This window comes from Lissotriton helveticus, chromosome 11, assembly GCF_964261635.1.
Source record: "Lissotriton helveticus chromosome 11, aLisHel1.1, whole genome shotgun sequence".
In the NCBI taxonomy this organism is placed as follows: Eukaryota; Metazoa; Chordata; class Amphibia; order Caudata; family Salamandridae; genus Lissotriton; species Lissotriton helveticus.
Genome location: NC_136072.1, coordinates 932,666,417 through 932,690,933, shown reverse-complemented (window position 1 = coordinate 932,690,933; position 24,517 = coordinate 932,666,417). Strand labels below are relative to the sequence as shown.

At 42.2% G+C, this 24,517-nt stretch overlaps 1 protein-coding gene across 3 annotated transcripts in view; it reads right to left on the bottom strand.

The window, feature by feature from the left end:
* LOC144791336 (telomerase protein component 1-like) overlaps positions 1–24,517 on the bottom strand; it is a 78,794-nt gene that overhangs the window by 32,931 nt on the left and 21,346 nt on the right. Inside the window, exons 6-11 of one of the 3 annotated variants that reach the window (XR_013602363.1) lie at positions 21,092–21,683; positions 20,841–20,949; positions 20,349–20,482; positions 17,366–17,557; positions 15,658–15,867; positions 14,457–14,914 (exon numbers count right to left, since the gene is read on the bottom strand). Coding sequence is in view for 2 of the 3 variants with exons in the window: in XM_078666009.1 (XP_078522135.1) it covers positions 14,714–14,914; positions 15,658–15,867; positions 17,366–17,557; positions 20,349–20,482; positions 20,841–20,949; positions 21,092–21,683 (1,438 nt within the window). In the remaining variant the exon portion in view is untranslated. The remainder of the gene's footprint in view (positions 1–14,456; positions 14,915–15,657; positions 15,868–17,365; positions 17,558–20,348; positions 20,483–20,840; positions 20,950–21,091; positions 21,684–24,517) is intronic. The other 2 variants (XM_078666009.1, XM_078666010.1) reach the window with 2 other exon arrangements.

Genomic DNA, 24,517 nt, shown 5'->3' with positions numbered 1-24,517 from the left:
TAAAATAAAGGTACTTCCCAAATTTTTGTATTTATTTCGCTCTATTCCTTTGGCACTAAATAATCTTTTTTTCAAACAATTGGATGGAATATTCAGCAGTTTTATCTGGGGTTATAAAAAATCTAGAAGATCGTTTAAATTTCTCAAGAACGGAACTGACAAGGGCGGGCTTAATTTTCCTGATGTAAAGTTATATTTTTGGTCCTCGTTTATTAGGCGTATCCATTCTCTGCTTAACAGAGAAAACACTTTTTTTTCACTCATTTATGTTAAAAGCTGACTCAAATTTGTTTTTATTTCGAGTAAATGACCCCAACTACTACAAAAGGGTTAAATTTAAGACTGCAAGGGACATAGTGAGAATTTGGACAAATATATTAGCATTCTGTAGGACCACAATATTTCATTCGAAATTACAATTATGGGGTAATCCGGGTCTTCCCGGAATCTTTAGTGACGGAGCAGCTTTAAGATGGGCTACGCATGGAGTTAAAGCTCTGGGGGACTTATACGGTGCACAAGGGTTCCTAGATTTTCACATACTTAAAATTATGTATGGTCTACCGAAAACGTGTAGGTTTAAATATCTTCAAATTCGCGATTTTCTGGTTCGAAAAAAACAAATACACAACATATTAGACTGTGATATCTGGAATTGTCTTTATACAACCAAATGGGCAAGGAGAATCTGCCTCTATAGGTAGTAGCCATTTTCACTTTTTTAATATACACTAGCAGCATAAATGAACAAGAATAAAACTGTGGGTTCGTGCTGGTAGTTGTTCATATGTGTGTATGTTTTGTGACATCACTGTATTGTTTCCACTGCACTTATAACACAGTTGTGTTTCACTTGGACACTTTTTCTTAGAGCCCGATAACACCGATGATGATAACTGGGCCGTCCTGGTGAGTACCTACCAGGGGTCCCATTGGTGGTGCGCCCGTGAGGTGTTATCGCGCTTTCTCACATTTTTTTCATCACTTTATGGGTGTGGGCTTCTTTTACTGTCTGGATAGGGAACAGGCTTGTTTTTAAGATGGGTTACTGACTGGTGTATTACCTTCCCTTGAATAATGAGAAGTGGGAGGTTTGTTCTGCTGAGGAAAAAAGTGTGATAAGCAGTACACCTTCTCGGTCAAAACTGAATGCCCATAAGCGACCTAGGTCATTGTTGGTTTGATGATGTTTATACAACCAAAAACAAATCCATAATAAGTGATACGTACAGAACTCTCTGCGCCTTTATATCTGATGACTGTCCAAAATTGGCAAGGAAATGGAGTATTAAAACTGGCTTAAATATCACTCCAAAACAGATAACCCAATCTTTATCTAACATTAACAACTCGGTCAGATCATCTAGCTTGAGGTTGCAACAGTTCAGAACAACATGTATGCTATATTCCACCCCAGAGAAGATTTCGAAATGGCCTCCCAATAACAGCTATGGCGATCGTACTAAATGCCCTAAATGTTCAGAGTACGCAGCTGATTTGAAACACATGTTTTTACTTGTCCTACTCTGAGGGATTTTTGGGGGGGAAGTACATAAAGTTCTAGAAACTAAGAAGATCTATCTACCTCACATCACTGCGGTTACAGCTCTACTTGATGTACACTCTTCCCCTCCACTTTACCCAGCTCTGGTTACGATTCTCTTATCTTGTGCTAAACTGACATTGGCCAGAGCCTGGACTTGCCCCAACCCTCCTAATATCTCGGAATGGTGGTCTTTAGTATTAGAAATACACTCTATGGAGTCAGCTCTGGCAAAATTAAGAGGAGCACGTTCACAAAAAAAATTTGAGAAAACATGGGGAAACTTTATATGATATATATACAACAATTGTAATGTTGCTTATCTGGTTAAAACTCTGATTGCTTTGCTTATCAATTTTTCATGTTTAATATGAATTATTCTACTTAATTTACTTTACGTGGAAGCTAGAAACTGAATATGAAAATGTAATAAGTTATGACAATATAATTTGGCATGTTTCCTTTCATCGGTTTGTCAATAAAAAATTATTTTAAAAAAAAGGATAGTTCATAAGTTTTGCAGTGTCTGCTTTTCACAGTAGGAGGCTGACAGATGTATGATCAGGCCCACCACTACAATCGTGATCGCATAATTACTGATTTGCCGCATTTGCCACATAATCCATTAGCTGCTGCATATTTTTTCATTTTTTGTAAAAAAAAAACTGCTCCAACTGCGAAAAAGTCACTCAAAACGTAGCAACACTTTGTGTCGCGCAGTGGAAGGCCGTTTGCTAAGTGTGACTCGTAAACGTTCTGATATTTATAGCTCTTTTGGGGTGTCAACTAGTACTAATGAGTTGAAACCTTTGCCCAGATCGTGTTAAAAAGGGCTAAAACGATAAAATAATTAGGTAATACTATCCCAAATTGTGCCGCATTATGGCACACAATTTGATTTTTCTTGCTGAATAGTTTACTCAACACTGCCATATAATTTGGTCCTTCTTTGACGCATAATTCCAGTTGCCCAGGTGTGGAGAACAAGCACTAGCATCTCCAGCCACCGCTGTTTCCTCCAGCGGAAGGCACCATATGCTGTGGTATTTATGGATTAAATGCCATGAGTGCACATGTCCAGCAATTTTTGCAGTTGCCAGTGTGAGCCATGGCAATACTGTAATCTGCGCATCACTGCTAGCAGCGAAGAGCTTTTGTCCTTCATTCAGGGCTTCTCCGTGTGGGAGGCACCACATGGTGAGGTAACGTGCGGGAAGTTCAAAGTCTCGGCTTTTCACAGAGAAAGGCACAATGAACCCAGTTATGATGCATTAGCCCTAGCTGTGGTGAGTTCAATTTAAATTAGCTAGCTTTCGTATTTCGCACAACTGCCACTGGTGTGACATTTTAGTACCACAACTTTCTGGAGCGGGTAGAGGCGTGCCTGCATTTTTGGTTGGGTGGTGTAAGGTTGGATGCAGTGTGCCCTCTGTGAGTTGGGTGGGGTACGTGAGCCCCTGACACTTGAAATCATGACCTAAGGTCTCTACTTCCTCCACTGGGTGGCACCTTCATGTAGTGCATCAGGACCAGCTGAGTGAGTGTGTGAATGTGCCCAATAGCCTATGCTTTACAATTTGGGAGACATAATAATGACGGAGGATTGCTATGGTCATCTCTTGTGTCTTTCAGTGGGTTTTTTTGCCGATTTATATATGGCGAACTTGACCCAAAGGTATTGGAGTGCTTTACATGATGAGCGGCAGTTACGTTGCACAAGGACACATTATTATTACTTTTTTTTGGTAGGCACGGGGATATTACGTGATTTTCCGAGAATCACAGGATGTGGAGTCGACCCCGAGGCTCGAACCTTGGTTTCCCAGCTCCACAGTCAGCCGTCTAGCCGTGAGAAGCCAGTGGGAGACAATGTGTTATACTGTTTCTAAGTGCTAAATGTGGCGAGGTAATGTGCTTAACAGTCTAGGCTTTTCAGCGGCAGACACCGAAGGCCAACAGCATTGGGTGCAGTGTGGTATTCTATGTAGGGTATGTGTACTCGAGGCTCCGCTTACCCTAGTAGGGGGCGCTGTCATGGATGATACTTGAGAGCTGGACTGGTGGAAGTCACGCACTGTAGCGGTTGCTTTGTGAGCTGGGAATGGCTCACTGCTCGGTTCTATAATACCCTATAATCGCTGCAGTATTTAATCAGAGAATGTCACGAGAGACATTATGAAGCAGCCACAAGCAGGACTGAACGTTACCGCATAATGAGGTATTGTGAATCCTGTTTGCACCCCCGCCTCTCCAAGTTTTCATCATAATACGCCCTTTGAAGGCAGGTAAATAAAATATTTATGACAGTAAAAGGCAGGACGGAGCTGAGAAAACTTTGGTGCTTCAAGTGAGGCGCTGCCGCGCGTTTCCACGTTGGAGGACACTCACGCATTGTGGCAGGTGAGGCCCTCCCCCTGGGATGAAAGGGCACTGAGGGGACGAAAGGGACTAAAAAAGGCGTCTGTCTCTCTCAGAGGTTGAGGGGCAGTCAGGATGCCTCGGTAAACAGGTTTTCCTCACCCGTGGAGTCTCTCAATCGCCATTCACCTAGGGATTTCCTTTGAACATGGCAAACAGCCTCTCTCTCTTCCTAACGCAGCCCGCCCCTCTCTATTTGGCTCACTGTAGTTCTCATGGTCACACTTCTTGAACAAGCATTGGCAACGCCAATAGGTCAGAAAAATTAGACCTGTCATGACTTTGTCAATGTTTTTTTCAGTAATGCTGGCATCGCAACTGAACAAGCATCAATCTCGTAGCTTTATGGGGCCATGTGTTTCTAATAAGAAACACATGGCCCCATAAAGATAAGAAAGTGCTTTGCGACAGCAGCAATGCAGGCAACCCAGTAGGATCGGAGGAGAAAGGGTGTCAACCAAATACCCTCATTTCCAATGGCAGGCCACCGTCGCCAGCCAATGGAAATGAGGAGTGGGGCTTCAAGCCCCCTTCTGAAATCCCTCTCTCACAAAATCTCTCGCCAAGACGAGCAGCGCTTTGCGCTGTAACGCCACGCGAGACCTAAAAATGGATAGTATTACATCAATCACAAGTCTAGCTATAAGGAATATCACTATAAAAAAAATCCATGTGAAGTTGCCAAGATCAGAGGCAAAAAGGGAATCAAAACCGATCCTCTAAGAACTATCCTATAGTCAACTCAAACCTCATTTCATACTAACGTAACAATCACAGAATGCCACCCTCGGGGTTGTGAAATCAAATACAAGCACCGCCAAAAAAACACCAATACTGGAGCCTTTTACAGATCAAACAAAGCTATTACCTCTCAGTAATTCCTGGGAGTACCACATGCCACAGTTTCCATGCTGTTTGTGAGAAGGAACAGGAGACACTATTGCTCTCCATTATCCCTCTCGATCATCGGCGGCTCCCCTGCAATGGCAGAGGAGCGTTGCCCCGCTCACTGCAGAAGAAAAATAAAACTATCATAAAATTAATTTATTATTGTTTTATTTTTCTCTGACTTCAAATGCTGCCAAGTCAAGGGCAAGGTGGCCCAGGCATCCTGAGTGACAGCCAGCAGGGGGAGGAGGAGTTGCTGGGCACTGGAAGTGCGCATGATGGTTTTGCCGCCTGTCTTAGCACCATCATGAGCACTTTGATTCTCCAACCCAGCTGTATTGTACAGATGGGTGGAGAAACGGTAAAGGCTACCAATCACTTACTGAGAACCTGACCAGGCTGCTCAGACCAGTCCTATTCTAGAGAACAAAGGTCCTTAGGATAATGTAATGGCATCTACAATTAGATATATAGACCTGAATCAGTACTATATCTGGTCATTCCAGTACCCAGCCGGGTCTGGAAATTTGTATTCAATATATACAGGAATTAAGGAGACCATGAAGAAGGTCAAATACAACATTTGATAGGGTACAAGCCTGTACCTATCCGAGAGTAAGCATGACAAACAGTTCCAGAAAAAGAATAAGGAAAGAAGGAAAGCAAACAATATCAGGCAAGAAAGACGTGGGAGCCAACTGTCCCTTGCATCTGAATCAATTATAGAGCAAGTTTGGACCTACAATTACTGCAATAAGATAGTTACAATCGATATACTGCAGAATTGTTTCGATTGTCGACGACGTTTCGATCCCCTGGCTCCTAATGAACCGGGATCATCATCAGGACTTGGAATTAAGTTGTGCATCCGACCGCACGAGAATCCGGAATTCCGGATTCTCGTGCGGTCGGATGCATTGGCCATTGAGCCCTCCGACTCCCAGTATACTGCTCGACCTTGGAGCCACACCGATGTTGTAATTAGCGTGCTTCGAAAAATCTGCCAGCCTCGGCACTCGTTTGCACTTGGAGCACCGTTCTCCGCCAAACTAGAGGACTCCACATTTGAATGTCCGTGGATCACAGTCCAATTGTTTATCTCGAAGCCTGAGGTACTCACCCCCAACCAGGTTCGCGACCATATAAATATCCATGCTTCCATGTTAAGAAACGGATTTCCACAGGCGCTTCAATAACAAAACAGGCAACTTAATTCCAAGTCCTGACAATCGAAACAATTCTGCAGTATATCGATTGTGACTATCTTATTGTAGTAATTGTAGGTCCAAACTTGCTCTATAATTGATTCAGATGCAAGGGACAGTTGGCTCCCACGTCTTTCTTGCCTGATATTGTTTGCTTTCCTTCTTTCCTTATTCTTTTTCTGGAACTGTTTGTCATGCTTACTCTCGGATAGGTACAGGCTTGTACCCTATCAAATGTTGTATTTGACCTTCTTCATGGTCTCCTTAATTCCTGTATATATTGAATAAAAATTTCCAGACCCGGCTGGGTACTGGAATGACCAGATATAGTACTGATTCAGGTCTATATATCTCATTGTAGATGCCATTACATTATCCTAAGGACCTTTGTTCTCTAGAATAGATTGTCTGCCCATGGTCCGAAGGCATCATTTGGGTTCCCTTGTTATAATTAAACAGACCAGTCCTAGCACTCCAACCCAGCTATATTGTACAGCTGGGTGGAAAAACTTTTAAGGATGCAAGTCACTTACCAAGTGCCTAGTCAGGCCAGTCAGACAAATACTGGTGCTTCTCTCATGTTGAGAGCAGCATCCGGATTGGGTGGGAGTGGAACATCGATTTCCTCATACTTCTTCACCAAGGCGGCTAGCGGCAGGAGCAGCAGCATGAAGTAAGTGTTTTATTATTATTATTTGTCCCCCGCACGCTGCCCAACCAGTTAATTTTGGCAGTAGCCGCCTTGGTCTCAATGCCAGCCACATGATGCTATGGGTCATCGCACATACACTATGCTAGTCTCCTAAATCACCTGTTCACCCCGATCACCCCGATCACAATCTTAGAGTGGCTCCCTAGTGTTAATTCCCCACAGTTGCATACCATAAAACGGGCTATGATCCATCCAATAGCTCCATAATGTTCAAATGAAGGAACGGGAAGCACCAACGTCTTCCAATATATTTAACTCCAACTATAGACATGGGAAGAGCCGACGTTGTCAAATATATTTAACTCGATGCTGGTCATGTGATACTCTCCGTCTTAATGCGTGCACTACACAGGTATTGCAAACCACCTGTTCATCTAGAACATCATCTTGAAATGGCTTCCTAATATTAATTCATCACAATAATAGAATACGGATTGGGCTGTGCTCTTTTACAATAGCTCTAGATAAACCCCCAAAATGATTTCAACCTACCTGTAGCCTGGAACGCCACAATAAAAAGAATTTCTTCAATATCAATTCACCACAGTGGCATGCTCCGGGTTCCAATCATATCAAATTGCTCACAAGAATCTCAAAGAGATAAGCTCCCAACTGAACATAATAGCTTCTCACACTATATAGAACAATAGAGGCATATATTACACTATTAAAGGGCCTTTCTTTCCACCTACACTGAAACAAATTAACAACCATAATCAATACAGAGAATAGCAAAATCCTAGTTAGAGGCAAACTACCCCCAATATACCCAAAATACCGGTAAGAACAAAATATTTTTTTTAATGATTCCAGTACTTATGGATGGCATTTTCCCAAGAAATTACTTCATGAAGGCCTTCTTCATATGTTCCAAGGTAAACATCCAAAACACTTTGCTTTTCCTATGATAGCTGCTATCATCGCTCTCTCTGACCTGATACATTCCTCTCCAAGTTAACCCATTTAAGGCTGCTTTCAGAATATCCAAATTGTGTCCAAGGTTGTAATAAGGGAGCCGAAGTTTTATTATTATGACTTGCTGATTTATGCACACTACATCTTACATGAAATTCACGCCCCGTCTAAGCCACATGGACAAACAACCAAGTACATCACATTAGATGTGCAGGAGTTTGTCATTTGCTTATAGATAACCCGTATTCCTTTATAATCAATCGTGGGGTATCCTATGGCTCAGTAACAGCCATGGTAGCGACAACATTTATGAATGCCACACACTATATTTTGGCCAGTGATAGACTTTTGACAATAATCACCCCCACTCTCAATTCTCGATTTTAACAGATTACTTCCAAAATTACAATTCCTACAGAAGGTGAATACAGGTTTAGGTAATTTGGTTTCATTCTCATTGATATTCCCTAAGTGCCATTGAAAAATTTGTCTAACCTTTTAGTCCAAATTAGAATGCTGTGGAGCACATAGTAAATGATCATTCTGTTTTTAGGTCTTTCTTGGAACATGGCATCTCTATTATAATATTTAACTCTCGTAAATGAATCATAGACCACTCGTTTACGATATCCTCTCCTCATCAACTTTCCCTTAATACCTCCACATTTCTTACAAAATCCTGCATGTTGGAAGAGTTAGATCTAATGCAAAGGGATTGGCTAAAAGGTATTCCTTGTTTTTGGCACAAAAGATGAAAACTTGAAAGTGCAGTAGAGTGTTGCTAGCCAGGGGCTTCGTATACAATGAAACCACAACCTTCTAGTTGTGATGCTGAATCCAAATGTTCAAGGAACTCCACCTTATCCCTGCTGGCATTAGGTGAGAATTTCAAATTATCATCACAAAGATTAATCCAAGAACAGAACTCTAGGAGCTGTTCTTCATCGTGCCAGACGTAAAAGATGCAATCAATGAATCGTGACCAGTATTCTATATTTTTTAACCATATAGGTGTTGGCTACACCGGAGGCACATGCTTCTTCCATACAGACTCCTTTTACTTGTTTTTACAATTCATTAACAAATTACAAAGAATTATTTCTCAGTACAATTTGAAAACATTGTAAGATGTTCCAATATATTACTGACTGCTTCAAAAGCCTCCATTTTGTGGGTACTTCTGTATATAGGGCCAATATTTCTCTGTCCTGATGAAATTCAACCCTCTTCAAGTCTACCAATCGTGTGCCCAGTTTCTTTAACATAAGAGCCTAAACAGTAAACAAAGGTCTTTAAAAATGTATCAATACATGTGGATAGCGGCTCTATAGCTGCTTCAATAGTGGATACAATAGGACAAAAGGGGGGAATTTATGATGTTCTTGGGTACGTCATACATAACTGGTATATACGAGTATTGGACTGATTCAAATACTCAAACTCTTTTTTACACAAGGTACCAGCTTCCAGAGCATCTTTACTTATTTTTCTGATTTTACTAATAATTCTCTTTTGCGGATCACCTTTGATTTTCTGATAATGTTCTGATATAGCCAACATGGTCTTCATCTTTTGTTTGTTTTGGTCAATGTCAAAAAGGACAATCCCCCCACCCTTACCACAATGTTTAACAGTGATCTGCTTATTCTGTTGGAGTTTCTTCAAGGCCAGATTCTCTTCATAGGGAAGGTTTTGTAAAAGTTTCCGAATATACGATAGCATATGATTTGCTATATTTTTGATAGAACAGATTTTTCAAAAATATCAACTTCTGGCCCTAAGTGGTCCAGTTTGGGAATAAAGGTAGACAGTAAATTCATACCTGTTGTTCTCCACAATATTATCTTTACTCTTGAAAGCTTTCTTAGGATTATCTGTGAAAAAAAGCATGAAGATGCCAGGCCAGTTCAAACTTGTCTGCACATTTGCTTAGTACAAATGCCAGTCCCTTAGAAAGTAAACTCTCAGTAGTTTCATCCTTTTCCATAGTAGAGAGCAGGAATATGGGAATTTTATCAAATTCAACCAATACTGTTGGCTCCATGTTTGTAAACAGTGGTGAGACAAGTCTGCCTTCCTGTATCTGTCTCTTTTTCGATTGATGATGATGGATTCAACCGAGATCTGTGACTGGGGGTGAGTGTCTGAAAAGTTTCAACGCTCCGTCCATTATCTCCTTGTGTTTGCTTTGTTCGCCCTACGTTGGCAGGTTATGCCCAGACATGGGTCCCTTGCTCATGTTGCCACTGGATTCAAGTTAGCTTGGATTATGAGAGGTATTACCCCGAAACCGGTCCCAGGATTCTTGTTTCCAGTTCAGGGAAAACCTGGCTTGGCAGTTTGGGCTGGACTGTTCCCATGAGGCCAAGGGTCAAGACTGATTTGCATATAGCTGGGTCTGAACTGAGGTGGCGAAGTGAGCTAAAGAATGATGATGGATTCAACCCAGATCTGTGACGGGGGGTGAGTGTCTGAAAAGTTTCAGCACTCTGTCCATTATCTCCTTGTGTGTGCTTTGTTTGCCCTAAGTTGGCAGGGTATGCCCAGACGTGGGTCCCTTGCTCACTTTGCCACTGGATTCAAGCTAGCCTGGCTGATGAGGGGTGTTAAAATGAAACCAGTCCCAGGATGCTTGTTTCCGGTTTAGGGTAGACATGGCTTGGTAGTTCGGGCTGGACTGTTCCCATGAGGCACATTGTCAAGACAGATTTGCATACAGCTGGGTCTGAACTGAGGTGGAGAAGTGAGCTAAAGAATGATGATGCAATCAACCCAGATCTGCGACTGGGGGTGTGTCTGAAAAGTTTCAGCGCTTCGTCCGTTATCTCCTTGTGTTTGTCTTGTTTGATTTTGAACTTCTCCACTGAAGTTCCACCTTCTGAGTTCTAAAAAAGCGATATTGGGGTTTTGACTATCATAATGTGCACGTCTATCTCCATATTTATCAAATTGGTTTGAACTCTCCTCGTCCTCTCATTCAGATGTATCTGAAAACGTTATTACTTTCCAGTTATTCCAACCTTGATTCCCTGATCACCTGGTTTGGTCATTGGGAATATTGTAATAGTTATCCAAGAGGTTAGGGTTAACCCGTCCCTGAGAACAATATTTAATACCCTTCTTTCAGTTATCTGTCTTCTATCTGAAATAATTATCAAAGTAATCTAGGCCTGTATTGATCTCTTCAGGTTTCTTCGTTGCTTCATCTATCATGTTGACTCTCTTAAGTTTCCCCTCCAATTCTTCAATCTCCTTATTGAGGATTACCACCACCTCCCTAGCTGTCTTGATAATGAGAATCATCCAGTCGGGTAAACAGCCATTTGAAATCAGCGACCATTTTTCTAAGAACCTCCACATTATCGCAGATAATCCCGGAACATTTCTCACTCTCAAACCCATTGGAATTATACCCGCTTTCAAGTAGTCTAACATGAAATTATCATGTGATTGAATAATTTGCCCATTAGTATGGGTTTATCTCCTATGGTCACTTGCCCTATCAGCTTGGAAAAATCTTTGTCGCTAACTCCAACTGTTTTTATACTCTCCATGTCAAGATAAATCTTCCTTGTAGTTGTACTTAAACACCATCATCAATGTGTTCAAAGAAAAAAAAAACATTGCTAACCCAAGTGAATACACCTACAACTGGTACTCAAATGAATATCAATACAAAATCTCCCTCACAGCAAAATACTGTAAAGTACACATTCTAAAAGAAGAAAAAGAGTTGATCCATCTCAAAAACACTATCAAACAACAAGTAAAGGTAACAAAGAGTTCAAATGCATCATACCCTAGGGAGCTGACAGATCTACCTCTGGAAAGGCATTGGCAACAAAGAACACAACTACGAAAAAGCTACACAGAGCTTTCCAGGAAGCTGGTAGATACGGCTTTGGAAGGACACAGCAAAACAAAAAACAACTATAGAAATGCTGTGCCAGGTTCAAATGCATCACACTTTGGGTAGCTGGCAGATCTAGCTCCAGATTGACACTAGCAAACAATAATATTTAGGGAAGGCAGTGTAGGGCTCAAATGCACCACACCCCTGGGAGCTGGCAGAGCTAGCTGAGGAAGAACAGGAGCAACAAGAAAACTACAGAATTTCAGTGGATAGCTCAAATGCTCGTACCCAATGAAGCTGGAAGACGTCTAGTGAAGGACACGTGAAATCAAAAAACATTTTAGGGAAATGGGGATGTCAGACATTGCTCAGGAACGATAATGGCAAACAAGTAATGATCACAAACAAATCGTAACCCTGAATGGTAAGCAACCCCGGCCTGCTTGGCATGGCCGGGAAAGAGATGAAAAACTATGCTGTATCTGGTGAATTGTAGGACTAAGCAGAGGCATTTACAGTGGATGCACTACATAAGGCGCATAAATGAAACAACTCTGAAGACCAACGTTCAAGCAGAAACTCCTAATTCCATAGTCACTAGGGTACTGGCAGGGGTAGCATTTGAAAAACTAAACTGGGAAACAAGCTGAGTCATAGTAGCCTAATAGGTTGATGTTTTGAAAAATAGCTTTAGGCGCAAACTCTTTGTTTCCCTGTGAGTGGGGCCTAACTGTGTCAATGCCGAGCAATAAATCGTGGACTATAAACTGATTCAATCTAGTATTAGCAGCTCCTACCATTCCTTGCTTTTGATCTACTCTTTTCACCCGCGTTGCATGATATTCACTCCTGCTGTGGCCTTCCATTCTCTCTCTTGTCCAGTAAACAGAGCCACCAAGAGCAGTTAGGTGAGGCAACAGGGTGAAAATGCACAATTCGTCATATTTTTAAGAATTTGCATATAGTGAGATGGTTGGGTAGATGTCTGGTCTTCCTCCACTCCCTATAACAAGTACTGTGTGGTGCGCCTTTTCTATTACCAACCACTCCAAGCCTCTCGTCAAATCCTACTATTCTCTATTGAACTTAGCAATTACATTCCGATCTGTAATTGATGACTTGAATCCCACTGCACTACTGTTCACACACATGAAGTATTCCTCCCCTCTGCATCTTCTTCCATCTGCTCTGCATGTGTCTGCAGTACAGATTTCTCTCCGGTGTTCTCTTGATACTTAGTACACAATATCCCTTCTGCATTATTTGGATTAAAGTGACTATTTGAACTATGCATGTTGCTTGGTAATTCCCTTTTCCATGGTTCTCTCCATCCATGTTTATTCTTTTCTTCAGCCCCTTTAATTGGTCTACAATTACTCTGACAGCAACTTTCATTTGTCTGTGTTTACTGAGTTACACCACCAATTTTGCCAAAGTATCAGGAAAATGTCTTCTAAGGAAAGCATCATTTATTAATAGGGTTTAAAAAATTAATCACACAAATATTACTGATTCTTTTTTATTTGTAAACATTTGATTTATTTGGGAGTAGAGTCAGAATTGCTGCAATTAATTTGTTAATATTATTTAAATTAAAATAAATCAATAACATTTTCAAATGTATGGTTAAAGTTAGTATTAAAATAATTAAATTATATTACAGTTAAAGGTATTTAACAAAATACATTAGTTTAAATTAGGGTTAGTGTAAGAATGAATTTTCTACAATGAAAGTTAATTTAAACGGATTTAAAATATTTACATGGATTTAATTAGAGGATTAGAGTTAGTGTTTTGATTACAATTAAGGTCAAATCTGTTTAATTTTATTTAATTGATTTGAAAATAGAGTTAGGATTAGAATTACTCCTAGTGTTTTTAAATATCTAGGGGCATATGTAGGTAATTTACATTTTGCTATTCTCAAATGTAAGGAATCACTATTTGAGAATAGCAAAATGGAATGTAGGTAACAAATCGCAATTTTTTTGCGAATACCTAAAATTCCTTAATTGCGATTAGCAAGTTGCGAATCGCAATTAAGGAATGAGTGTCCCATTCATTCCTATGGGCCAATAGGCCCATAGGAATGAAGGGGGATACATTCTCAAATTGCGATTTTCTATGAGAAAATCGCAATTCCAAGGGTGCCAGGGTGTTCAAAGGACACCTGTTGCACCCCTGTAATGCGCCTCTAAGTACATGTGGCGCACATACATGCCCTAATAGCATGTCTGTGCGCCACATGTCACTTTGAATTTAAAAAAAATGCATTTTGAAAGGAAATCGCATAATACCATCTACTTGGAGTAGGTGGTATTTTGCGATTCCTTAAGCCAAAATCGAATTTTAAAAGTCACCCCTACATAGCATTTAAGGACTCGCAAAATTGCGATTCCTTAAATGCTTGAGCAAAATAAGGAATCGCAATTTTTGCGATTCCTTATTTTGCTATGTGGCACCTACATACCAAATGGCCGTTTGCCATTCGCAAACGCCTTCCTACATATGCCCCAAAGTCTTTTATATAGCGTTAATTTAGGTTTAGAATGGAAACTTAGCATTAGAATATGAACTTAGCATTAGAATAGGTTAACATTACTTTAAATAAAAAATGTAATTTAAACCAGTTTAAGGTTAAATTAGAGGTTATTTTTTATAACATTTCATGTAATTAAATCAAGAATAAGATTATGGGATTAGTTAGCTTTACTGGAAGATTTAAAATTAGGAATAGGAATCGAAGTGACTGTAAAAATAAAATAAGCGGGAGAAGCAAAAATCATTTCAATCTTAAGGATAGGTGGGAGAAATAAAGGTAGGTTGAGGAAAAGACCCAGAAGAAAGGTATGGGGAAGTAAATATTAAGGTAAAGGCAATATCTCCATTGATGTTTGATCACTCTGCCTTCTCCTTGCTCACCTGTGAATTCTTCCCTCAAGACTCTGCATATATGACGGATAGCTCTCCTGGTCGCTCTCTCCATTTACTGATCTTGTATTCTAATTGCCTATGCTCCTCATGATTTGATAGTATTTGTTTTGCCAGCTCCTCACTGGAAATTATCTGATATTTAAACTGACTTCTTGTCCCCAACACTTGAATTTCAATATTCTTGCTATCTTGCTGAAGAGCCTCTTCACGCCTGTCTGAGACAGGCCAAGCCAGGATGGAATTACCTCTGTGACGCAGGAATGAAAGAATGCAAGAGTGTCCATTCCTTTGGCATTGCGGCCAAATCGCAGGAGAGATTTTACAGCCCTGCGCACCTCGGCCCAGTGCATCATTGGTAAGTGTTCTGAACCACTCCTTTGGGCCATTACTTGCTGAACGTCCTTCTCAAGAACTCCACTGAAGCAAAAGCAGAGAAGACACAGAAGCTGGAACAAATGAGAGTAAAATGTTACACCTTGACTTACTTTGACATTTACATTTGCAATAACTGGGATAGTTTTTACAAACAAATGATTTTGCAGTGCGGGAGTGTAAAAAAAAAATGTTTTAATAATAATAACAGAGAAACAATAGACCTATTGGGAGAGTCGGGAAATGACAAAGACAGTGGAAGCACACAAAGGAAGGTCCAGCAATATGAATTGTTATTAAAAAGTGAGGAAATAATGACGAAATTCAAATTAGGAAAATGAGGTATTTATGCAAGGTGAAGATTTTGGTTGTGTGTATTTTGGAGTTTATGTTTATGTAAACTGAGCTTTTGCAGTCCATGTTTTCACTAGGAGCCTAGCGCTTCTGTAGGTTGACTCAACATCCATGCATGGATAGCAAAAAAGTTGAACATGTTCTTTTGGCCACGGTTGACGACGTGGGTTGAACTCTTTATCCCACCCTTAGACCCTCAATTGCCTCCTTTTGCTGCCAAGGGCTTGGGATCGGGACATGATAGGAAACTACTGTAAGTTAAACAGTGCTACAAGATTACACCTTTGCTTTCTCCTCCAACGTCTGGCTACGTGGCCCATAGGACCATGAGTAGCAAGGACGGTGCCAGAGCCCTGACAGAGCAAGCTAGCCAGGCGCCATCCGTGGCTGTAAGTGATGAGTCGTGTGGCTCTACTGCCTGGAAATACGTAAAGAACGTCTACTTTTAACAAAATGGCCTTACCTCTTTCACCAGCGGCGTGTTCTCTCTCACCAGTCTGTTCACGATATTACTCAGCATTCCTTGCAGGCCGTCAGGAAACCCCTCGATGAGCTGAGTCACCCTCTCGAACACTCCAAAGACCCTCAGCTCCTCGCACGCCAGCGTCAGCCACAGGGGATTCTGGGAGGAGCTCTTCAGCATCAAAAGCTGCAGCTGGTCGGGACTCAGCCGCTGATAGAGGGAGGTGGTATAGACAGACAGAAGCCAACTGTCAACTTAAACCCCTTGACGTATGACGCACGGGGCTTCTGCCCTTGCTGCTTCTGCTTCACACAACATTGTCTCTCCATTCATCCTCATGCTTAAACATCACACCACACCGTGCCCTCCTTCATTGCACACCGTGTATCACAACACACTACCCACAGGTCACAGTAGTCCTGCTATATGCTAAGTTAATTGCAATTGTATGGTGCCAAAATTAATTCTCTTGGCTTCGAAACTCATTATCTGTCTGGGTAGCGCCAACTACAACTGTTGTGGCACTGTAGCACATTTACTATGTGATCTACATGCCTACATACTCTGTGCATTGGACAGTTGCTCCATTATTCTAGATCCATACAAGACACTTGTTGTTCTTTCACCACTACTAATACCGGACATCAAAATACACTGGCTTTGCTCCATCTCATAACAATGGACACCAAATAAATCACAGTACACTGTCAACACATCTCAAAATAATTCACACATTGTAATGCAATATCTATATACAACATGCGATACATTCTACATCGAGGCACCTTTCGTGGCTTCTCGTGATTTAAATACCTTTGGGGGTGGGGGTGAAATTAAACCTAACATCTAACTTCCCTTTGGTTGAAATATATTTTTCATTCCCATAGCCACAAATGTCCATGTTACCCTTGTAATACATTTTTTAGGCCCGAGTCACCAATATTTTGCTGTGACCTGCTCTTGTAGTGTCTATTTGTTAAAGCTTATTCTCGAATTTCATGAGTAAGTTATGTGTACTCCACGAATTCAGGAGTAAGATAGGAGTCCATAATAGACACGAAAATGCATTTCAAAATTCACACTACAAAAGAGCACTAAATGCCTAATTCGTAATATAAATAGTTCCACATAATATTGCTTCATTTTCCAGAATTTGTGCGTAATTATGAGAAAGCAGATTACGAGAATTTCCACATCACTGCAATGCCATCTGGCATGGTAATCAGAGTTTGCTTCTACTGAACTAACTAGACCAACAAACCTGATAGAAATAATTTGTAGGTAAAAGTTCCGGAATCAAACCCCTTAACGCTGTGCCTGATGACCAGCGCTTTAAATGGGCCAGTACTGTCCGGTACAGAGTAACAACACTTTTTTATTTTGAGAGGGAGAGTACCAGCACGTCTCAAGAGAGACCTAATACTTTTAATTGAAGAGTACCAGCACTTCTCAGAACTTCTATTTTTCCATTTCAAGCACTGCTGATGAACTAGAGTGTGGTGGTCACATATCACCAACAAAGCCTGTGTCTAACACCTTTTTGCTATACCATACTTGGTCTATGCTATTCCCATGATAAAAAGTATCCTTAGGTAGGTATTTCTATCAGAACTGGGAGCCCTGTCTTGCTGTTTATAAGTGAATGAAGAAACAACACTTGATAAAAATCAAGTAATAGGAAGTTTGAAGATGTGCACAAGATGTTTACCTTGTTGAAGCGTGCAAGGTAAGTGGTGGCCAGGTTTTGAGCAGACTCTGCAGAAAGAGGCTCCAACCGCTGGATGAAGGGCGACACCACAGTGAGATCAGTTGTGCTAACAATACTCCTACAGGTGGGTGGAAGAAAGTCCTCCTCCGAAAGCCAGTCCAGAACCTCAGTTGCATCTGAAGGCATTGAGAGCTGTTGAAAGAACCATCATAAATTAACTTACACCTGTAGTTACATTTCACCAAAGAGGGTGCAGGGCTATATCCTGGTATCATTAACTGGCCCCACAAGACGTTGACCCACCCTTCGAACAGGAGAGACAACATTTTCACTAAACACATGTAGAACACACATCACCATTGCATAACACTGTCTATTCTTCTGCCAGGCATTGCAACAGGAACTTGGCGCTGTCTTTGCACAGACGTAAATCTGAGATGCCAATGCTAACGCATGATGCATCCATCACAAGGCGCATTTAGGCAGATTTGTTCACAGTACACAGCAGGTCCCCTATACCAGCTTATCATTCTGGAGTTTAAATCAGCCCATTGCTTCGTTCCCTACCTTGACTGAACATGTCTCTCTGAATTCAGTCTCTCCACTGTTGAGTCAGAAATCCAAACCTGTTTCACTGCCCTGAATTTACCGGCTAGTCCTCAACAGTCTGTTATTTTTCTTCTGAGTTTTTTTCTCTTGAACACTCTTCGATTCAACTGGAGGTCTTTTTTCTGCCTATCCATACTCTACAAGACCATCATAAACCTCCTGTAGCAACTCAAGGAGTTTCCTCGACCACACTAGTGCCAGGGTCAACATCACATGATATAAGTGCTTTATGATCACTCCCTGGACTCAAATGTGTAGTGTTCAATGTAACTCCTATTATCATCTTGCAATTGTCACTCATCAAACTCAATCCTAAATATTGGTGTCTGTCGCCATCCACCACTGCGTTTGCATCTCCTGCTTATTGTAACTTCTGGACAGGATTTGTTTTTCAGACTCTTAGAACCTAACTAAATAAAGGTATGAACTTCATCCCCAAATACCATCCATCGTATCATTTGACACCAACAAACAGTCTTCCTGTCCCTCCACACATGCAGAATATCACTGAAGATGTCTGTCAGACCAGACACCTCGGTCACCTACTTGAAGTGCAGAGACTCTATGGTGTTTCTTCAGGAACAGTCACATGCAAACCTGCCCAGCCTGGAAACCATTCTCTACCTGTCTCCTTGTTGGAAAACAAACGTACCTGACAGCAACGTGGGACAACAGACGACTTCTAAGACAGACAATTGTTTGAAAGGGGGAAAGACGACCCAAGTGTTAATCTGCCTTTTTACTTCTGACAGTTTAAAAGGCGACCAGAAAAACCAAGCTATTGGTCTGTCGCTGGTTTCGTTTTTTCCAGCAAAGTTTTCAACATGGATAATAAAATAATTGAATAAATAGGTGGAGTCAGTGCTTAATTTCTAAAAGAATAAGTGCTGGTGCCCAAAATCTTGTTCAGAAGACTGTAGCTGGTGCTATTGAAGGTCGGGGTTGCCGACTACCCAGGATGTGTAGTTTTGGTTCCACATTCACTCTTGCAGGTTCTTTTTCATCCTTTCGTACCTCCCCTGTCTTTCTCTTTTCCTTGCCTTCACCTTTCTGTGTTTTTCTTTCAAAGCCCTGGATCAGAGCCTGTTGAGCAAAGTTAAGGGCCGGTCCCCACCAATAAGTGCTGGTGGGCCTCTCCTGCAAACACCGGCTCAAATTAAACACTGGATAGAGAGAAAAAAGATCTCCCGATATACAAGCTGGCTTTCCGAAATGCCACTGTAAAACTGACTTACCTTTGTACTAAACTAAGTAAATGAAAGATATTTTAAGAACTAAAAAAAGGTGGAATCTGTTTCCTGGTTCTTTGCCAGCCCCGCAAGTCTCATATGTAAAGATGGCCCTTTACAAAGGGACCTTAGAGGACCCTATGGGGACTGTTTTAGCTGTGGCATCGCTCTGAAGGAGGACTAGACTGTAATCCCAGCGCTACAGGAATGTTGGCAGGGCTTGGTCTGCAGCCCTACCATGGAATGGGGAACTCTCCAACCCCCAGTCACTGCAGGAATTAGAGGGGCTGAGGAGCCTGCCCAATGTACTGGGAAAGGATCCATTCACCACGGTCCAGCTCCAGTCCCAATCCACAAAGACCGGAGCACAACCATGTGCAAGAAAACTAGCTGGATGGCCTGCAGGCGGACTCTGTTCTCTGCGACCTGTAGGACTCAAGGGCTTTTAGGTAATCTTGTCTTAAGAATTATTGTTGCCCCTGCAACTAAATGAGCCAGATACTACAGCAACCTCAGTGCATTGCCAATGTCCTCTTTGGGCTTTGACTTTCAGGGGGTAGCAAGCTTGAAGAGTCAAGGCTTACTCCAGGAGGGCAAGACAAGACATTATTAAAATGCATTATTTCCAATTAATAATATATTCAGGTTCTTCAGGAAGTGTTCTGACACACAGATTTTACTATGGGAAGAATTGTGGTTACCATTTATGTGTCGCAAGGGTGTCCGCAGCTTATATTTTCAATTTATTTTTGAGCATTTTATGACATATTTATCCAGTAAGACATGGGTTCCAGCTTACTGTGCCACTGCATTCAAGCTAGCCTGGCTGATGAGGGGTGATACCCTGAAACCGGTCCTAGTATGCTTGTTTCTGGTCCAGACAGGACCTGGCTTGGCAGTTTGGACTAGACTGTTCCCATGAGTAGCAGGGTCAAGACTGATTTGCATATGGCTGGGTCTAAACTGGGGTGGCATGGTGAGCAAAAGATCGATGTAACGGGGGGTGAATGTTTGATGTGTTCCGCAATCCATCCATCATTTGTGTGTCTTTTGCATACTTCTGTAACAAGCATCTCTTCCTCTCCTACCCTGTTTTTTTTTTGCAAATGACTTCCATCTCACTCTCCCTGATAAAATGCTCTTACCTGGTTTATGGCATCAATGAAAATCACCGGGAAGGTGCTTCGGCTCAAGACATCTTTCAGTTGTTCCCTTAGGATCTCCCGCAGGAGTTCTTTGCTCGCAGCCTCTTTCAACTTTTCGAGGACATCTTCTCGGGCTAACAATGGAGAAAGTTTAAGGGATGTAGAAGTAACTAACAAGGAGTTCATTTGTTAAACTAAAGCCAAGAGAATGGGGGATCGTTGTAAGTGGGTGAGCGGTCACTGGGATCAACACAGGCAGACTGAGAACTTCATTCGTAGGAGTAAGTATGAGAGGGGGTCAGCAATATTTAAAAAGAAAGATGGGTAACCCTACAGTACACTTAGGGCGGCCATCTTGAGTAATAGCTAAATGCAGAGAAGTTCCAGCAGGCTAATGGTTCAATTCCCTCAGCATAGAGACCTTGTGATGAACCTTCTCTGGCTAATGCTGGTCCCTCCCCTTGAGGTCATGGTGCCATCGGGGGCCATTACCTTGCTTGTCCAGGATCAGATGACAGCAGAGCCTCTGCGCCAGGTTTATAAGCTCCACGGATGAAGGACTGCACCCAACAAAATGGAAGAACACAGAGACGTTTGGCAGCTGAAATAGAGAACAGTAAGTTACAGGCAGAATGTGATGGAGGAGGCACGCCCTGGCTTTGAGACCCCAGAATGCTGCTAGTACTACCACACCGTCCCTACAATCATTTCCAAAAACGCAAACTAAGGCTGTTTTCACTCACCTTTAGAGCTTCTGTGATGCACATCGCCATCAGTGCAGACTTCCCCATTCCTGGCTGCGCAGTGATCATAAATGGAAAGATGCGCTGCACAGCGGGGTGCTCAGCCCCGCCATTTTTTTTCTGCATGCTGCTGCTCAGATAGTCCTGAGTTTTCTCAGATTCCTCTGGTCTCCCGGCCTCACTGTACCTGGAACCTACTTGTTCGCTGTAATGCTCTTCCACTTGCGCGTCACCGCTGGCTGACCTAGGTACTTCCCCAATACCATCTTGCACTGGTGTCTTGTTGCTACCCGGTACTTTCCTGGTTTCGCCTTTCACCTGTTCTTTGCTGCTGTGTGAGTCTGGTGATTCCATGGTGTAAGTGTCCTTCTGTGTCTCAATGTCCTCAGATTGTAGGGGTGCTGTTCTGTCGTCTTGTTCATGTCCCTGCTTGCCTCTGATGGAGTCTCTCCAGCTTTCCTGCCTGTCCTGCAAATCCTCCGTGGATGCCTGAAGGTACGCCAGCACAGCATCTACCTCTTGCTGCCGCCCGAGGACCAGTTGGCACTTCTGTTGAAGATACAGTCTATGCTGAGCCTCTTCCACCTGCTGCCTGTGGAATGAAGGTGGATACACCATGTACAAGGCAAATATTCAGCATCATGAAACAGGAAGAGAACAGCTGATGCAAAGCAAACTCAGGGACAACCTCCCTTCCATAGATCACGGTATGTCAGTAGAGAGCCAGGGGTCAGAGCCAGGAATTTTCAACTCTAAACCCAGTACGATGGTCATCATTAGAGTAGAAAATACCTGCTTATAAGGAGGAAGAAGCAATAGGTATATCACCTGTCTCTTAAAAATCACACTACCACTTCAAACTCCGTGGGTGCAAGGCATTGCCGGGTGGGCTCGGAATGGGTAGTAAGGGTGACAGTGACATCCTGCAGCTCAGTACAGGATCGGAGTATATAAGGCTGAGAATAGCTACTATGACATGACAGAGCCCTTTCCACCTTCACTGTGATTTACAGCGCAGGATCCTACTTGGCGCTTCAGTTGCATTAGATTATGGGCCAGTAATCCACTTCTCTAACTCAAGCTCTGGCCCGGAGCCTGGCCAAAGGAGGCCTTTTATATCAAATATAATACTGAGACACACAGTGCTGTCTATACTTCTACTAGATATTAATCATTTTAAAATGTAGATGGCCTAAAAAGCAGCCACTTCTTTGTACTAGCATCCTCGTCCTCCTCGCCCTCATTTCCTTTGTCTTTCTCACCCCGCTCACTGCCCTCTGGGCGATGGGTCATTTCAGTGATGTGGGTAATTCCAATATTAATGGAGGGATTACAATGACTTCTGCTTATCTTGAAATCCCCTTTTGAGTCATTGAACTCTGCTAAATGGGCAGAATGGTGCAGGAGCATCAGCACAGACGCTGGTCAGCCCTCTAGTGCTTTACTCTTACTTCATGTCCAAGGGAAGCAACCCTAAGCAGCTGCACGTGTGCTATTTTACAATTGACTGTGTCAAGCAGCGAGGCATGATGGGAATGTTTAAATGCCTGCTTCGAGTATAAACAATAGTGACACATGACCAGCCCATGATCATCTGCCCTAATCGGAAGCACATCTAAGCTCTACCAGCTTCTAATCAAAATAACAGTTTGTGACAAAGAACAGATTGAGTGACCTATTAGACACTTCAGTTACAACGCCCTATTCCGTCTTTTTTAATTACCTAGGCCTGAATACTGATTATCACCTTTAATTGATTCAGGTATAAGACTCAGGCCCATGCCTCTGGTTCACTGGTTCATGCACACTTACCAGACCATGCATGTTTTCTCGATATTTGGCGCATATTAAATTAGCATGGTATCCATGCTTGGTATTCCTGACCCACATCAGAACTATAACTTAGGTTAGTTATTGGACTTAGGAAGGTTAGCATTCGTGGCCTCTGTTCCCTGCGTGTACTGCTAACTCTGAGGCCCACACAAACCCAGACCAGAGTTATTTTTTCCCTCTTTCACTGTTGGGATATAAGGTTTTCATTTTCAGTCAATAGTGTTAATCTGGAAGAAGCTGCCAATACCAGTGCTGATGCCAGGAGCAGAAGTGATGTATTAGAAAAGCTTGTAGCTCAAGTGAAAAGAGTAAAGAGCCAGCCAGCACATCGATGGCCAGTTATTATCATGAGTAAGTTTAATCCAGGGCTTTAAGTGGGAATGAAAAAACTGGGTGTCTCTCAAAGGGGCGTGGCCGATTTAATTAGGGTGTGGCTTTAAAACACTTACGCTAAAAATCTGCATTTGGCATAGTGTGCCGCCCGACTCGTATTTTGCTGTTTCAGTCATTGCATCCAGATATGTGATACAAGTAACACCCTACCAATAACAAGTAAGGACTATTGGCTTTGTCAATGGTTGTATAAAATAAATAAGCTGCAACAATGGCTAGTTACATAAAATATTGAAAAAGCTTCCAATTAAAGCCCTGGTGACACCACGACAATGTTGCTGCTCTTGCGTTTCAGAAAGACAAGGGAAATCCAGTGAGAAAATGACTCTCTTTAAGGATTTCCCTTCTCCTACAACGCACACCTGGCATGACGTCATGCCGTATCTTCTCCACTAGTGAGAAGTGAGCAGTACACGCAGCGCACATCGATGTGCCTGCTGTCTCGAAACAGGTCTCTGTTTTGCGCCCTGGCACTTTTTTCAGGACTGCAGTGACAGGAAACTGCTGTCACTGCAGTCCGGAAAAAAACGGACCGCCTGTGCCAGGACTCAAAACAGAGCCCGATAGAGACCCGTTTCGAGGCCCCCTTTAAAAAACTGCCGGTGCTCAGACCCCTTGAGACCCTGCCCACTTAAAGCCCTGGTTGAATCCTGAAGTCTTTTTAAGAAGACATAAGGGTCCACCACACTCACAGTTTTAAGCTGTAAAGTAACGTTATTTTAAGTTACAACTTAGATTTTGACACGGATGTGAATTGCCACAAATAATCATTTGAGTATTTTAGTATTGTCTATCCTACAGAAATCAATAAAAACATATTACATTTAAAACCAAGTTGAAAAACAGTGTAATATTGTACAATGGCATGGCTGATAAGTCCCTTAGCATCTCAACATGCCACAAAACCAAGAACTCTCTGGAACCCTGAAAGTGAGGTAAGGTGGCACGTAGATTGTCAATAGTCGCATGAAGGGTGGCGCATTGCATCAGATCCTCTAGCCTTCATCTTACTTGGCGGATTGGGAATAGGTAATGCAGAGTGACAGTATCTATTTGTAGGAAAGTAGGATCTGCTTGTATTGTTGCCCCAGGTTTTGCCTGGTGCTAAGCTGTATTTGACTAGTCTGACTGGGATCCTGCTAATCATTACCCTACTCTATCTGCTTTCTCCCTAACAGTTATATTCAGTACTTAAGTACA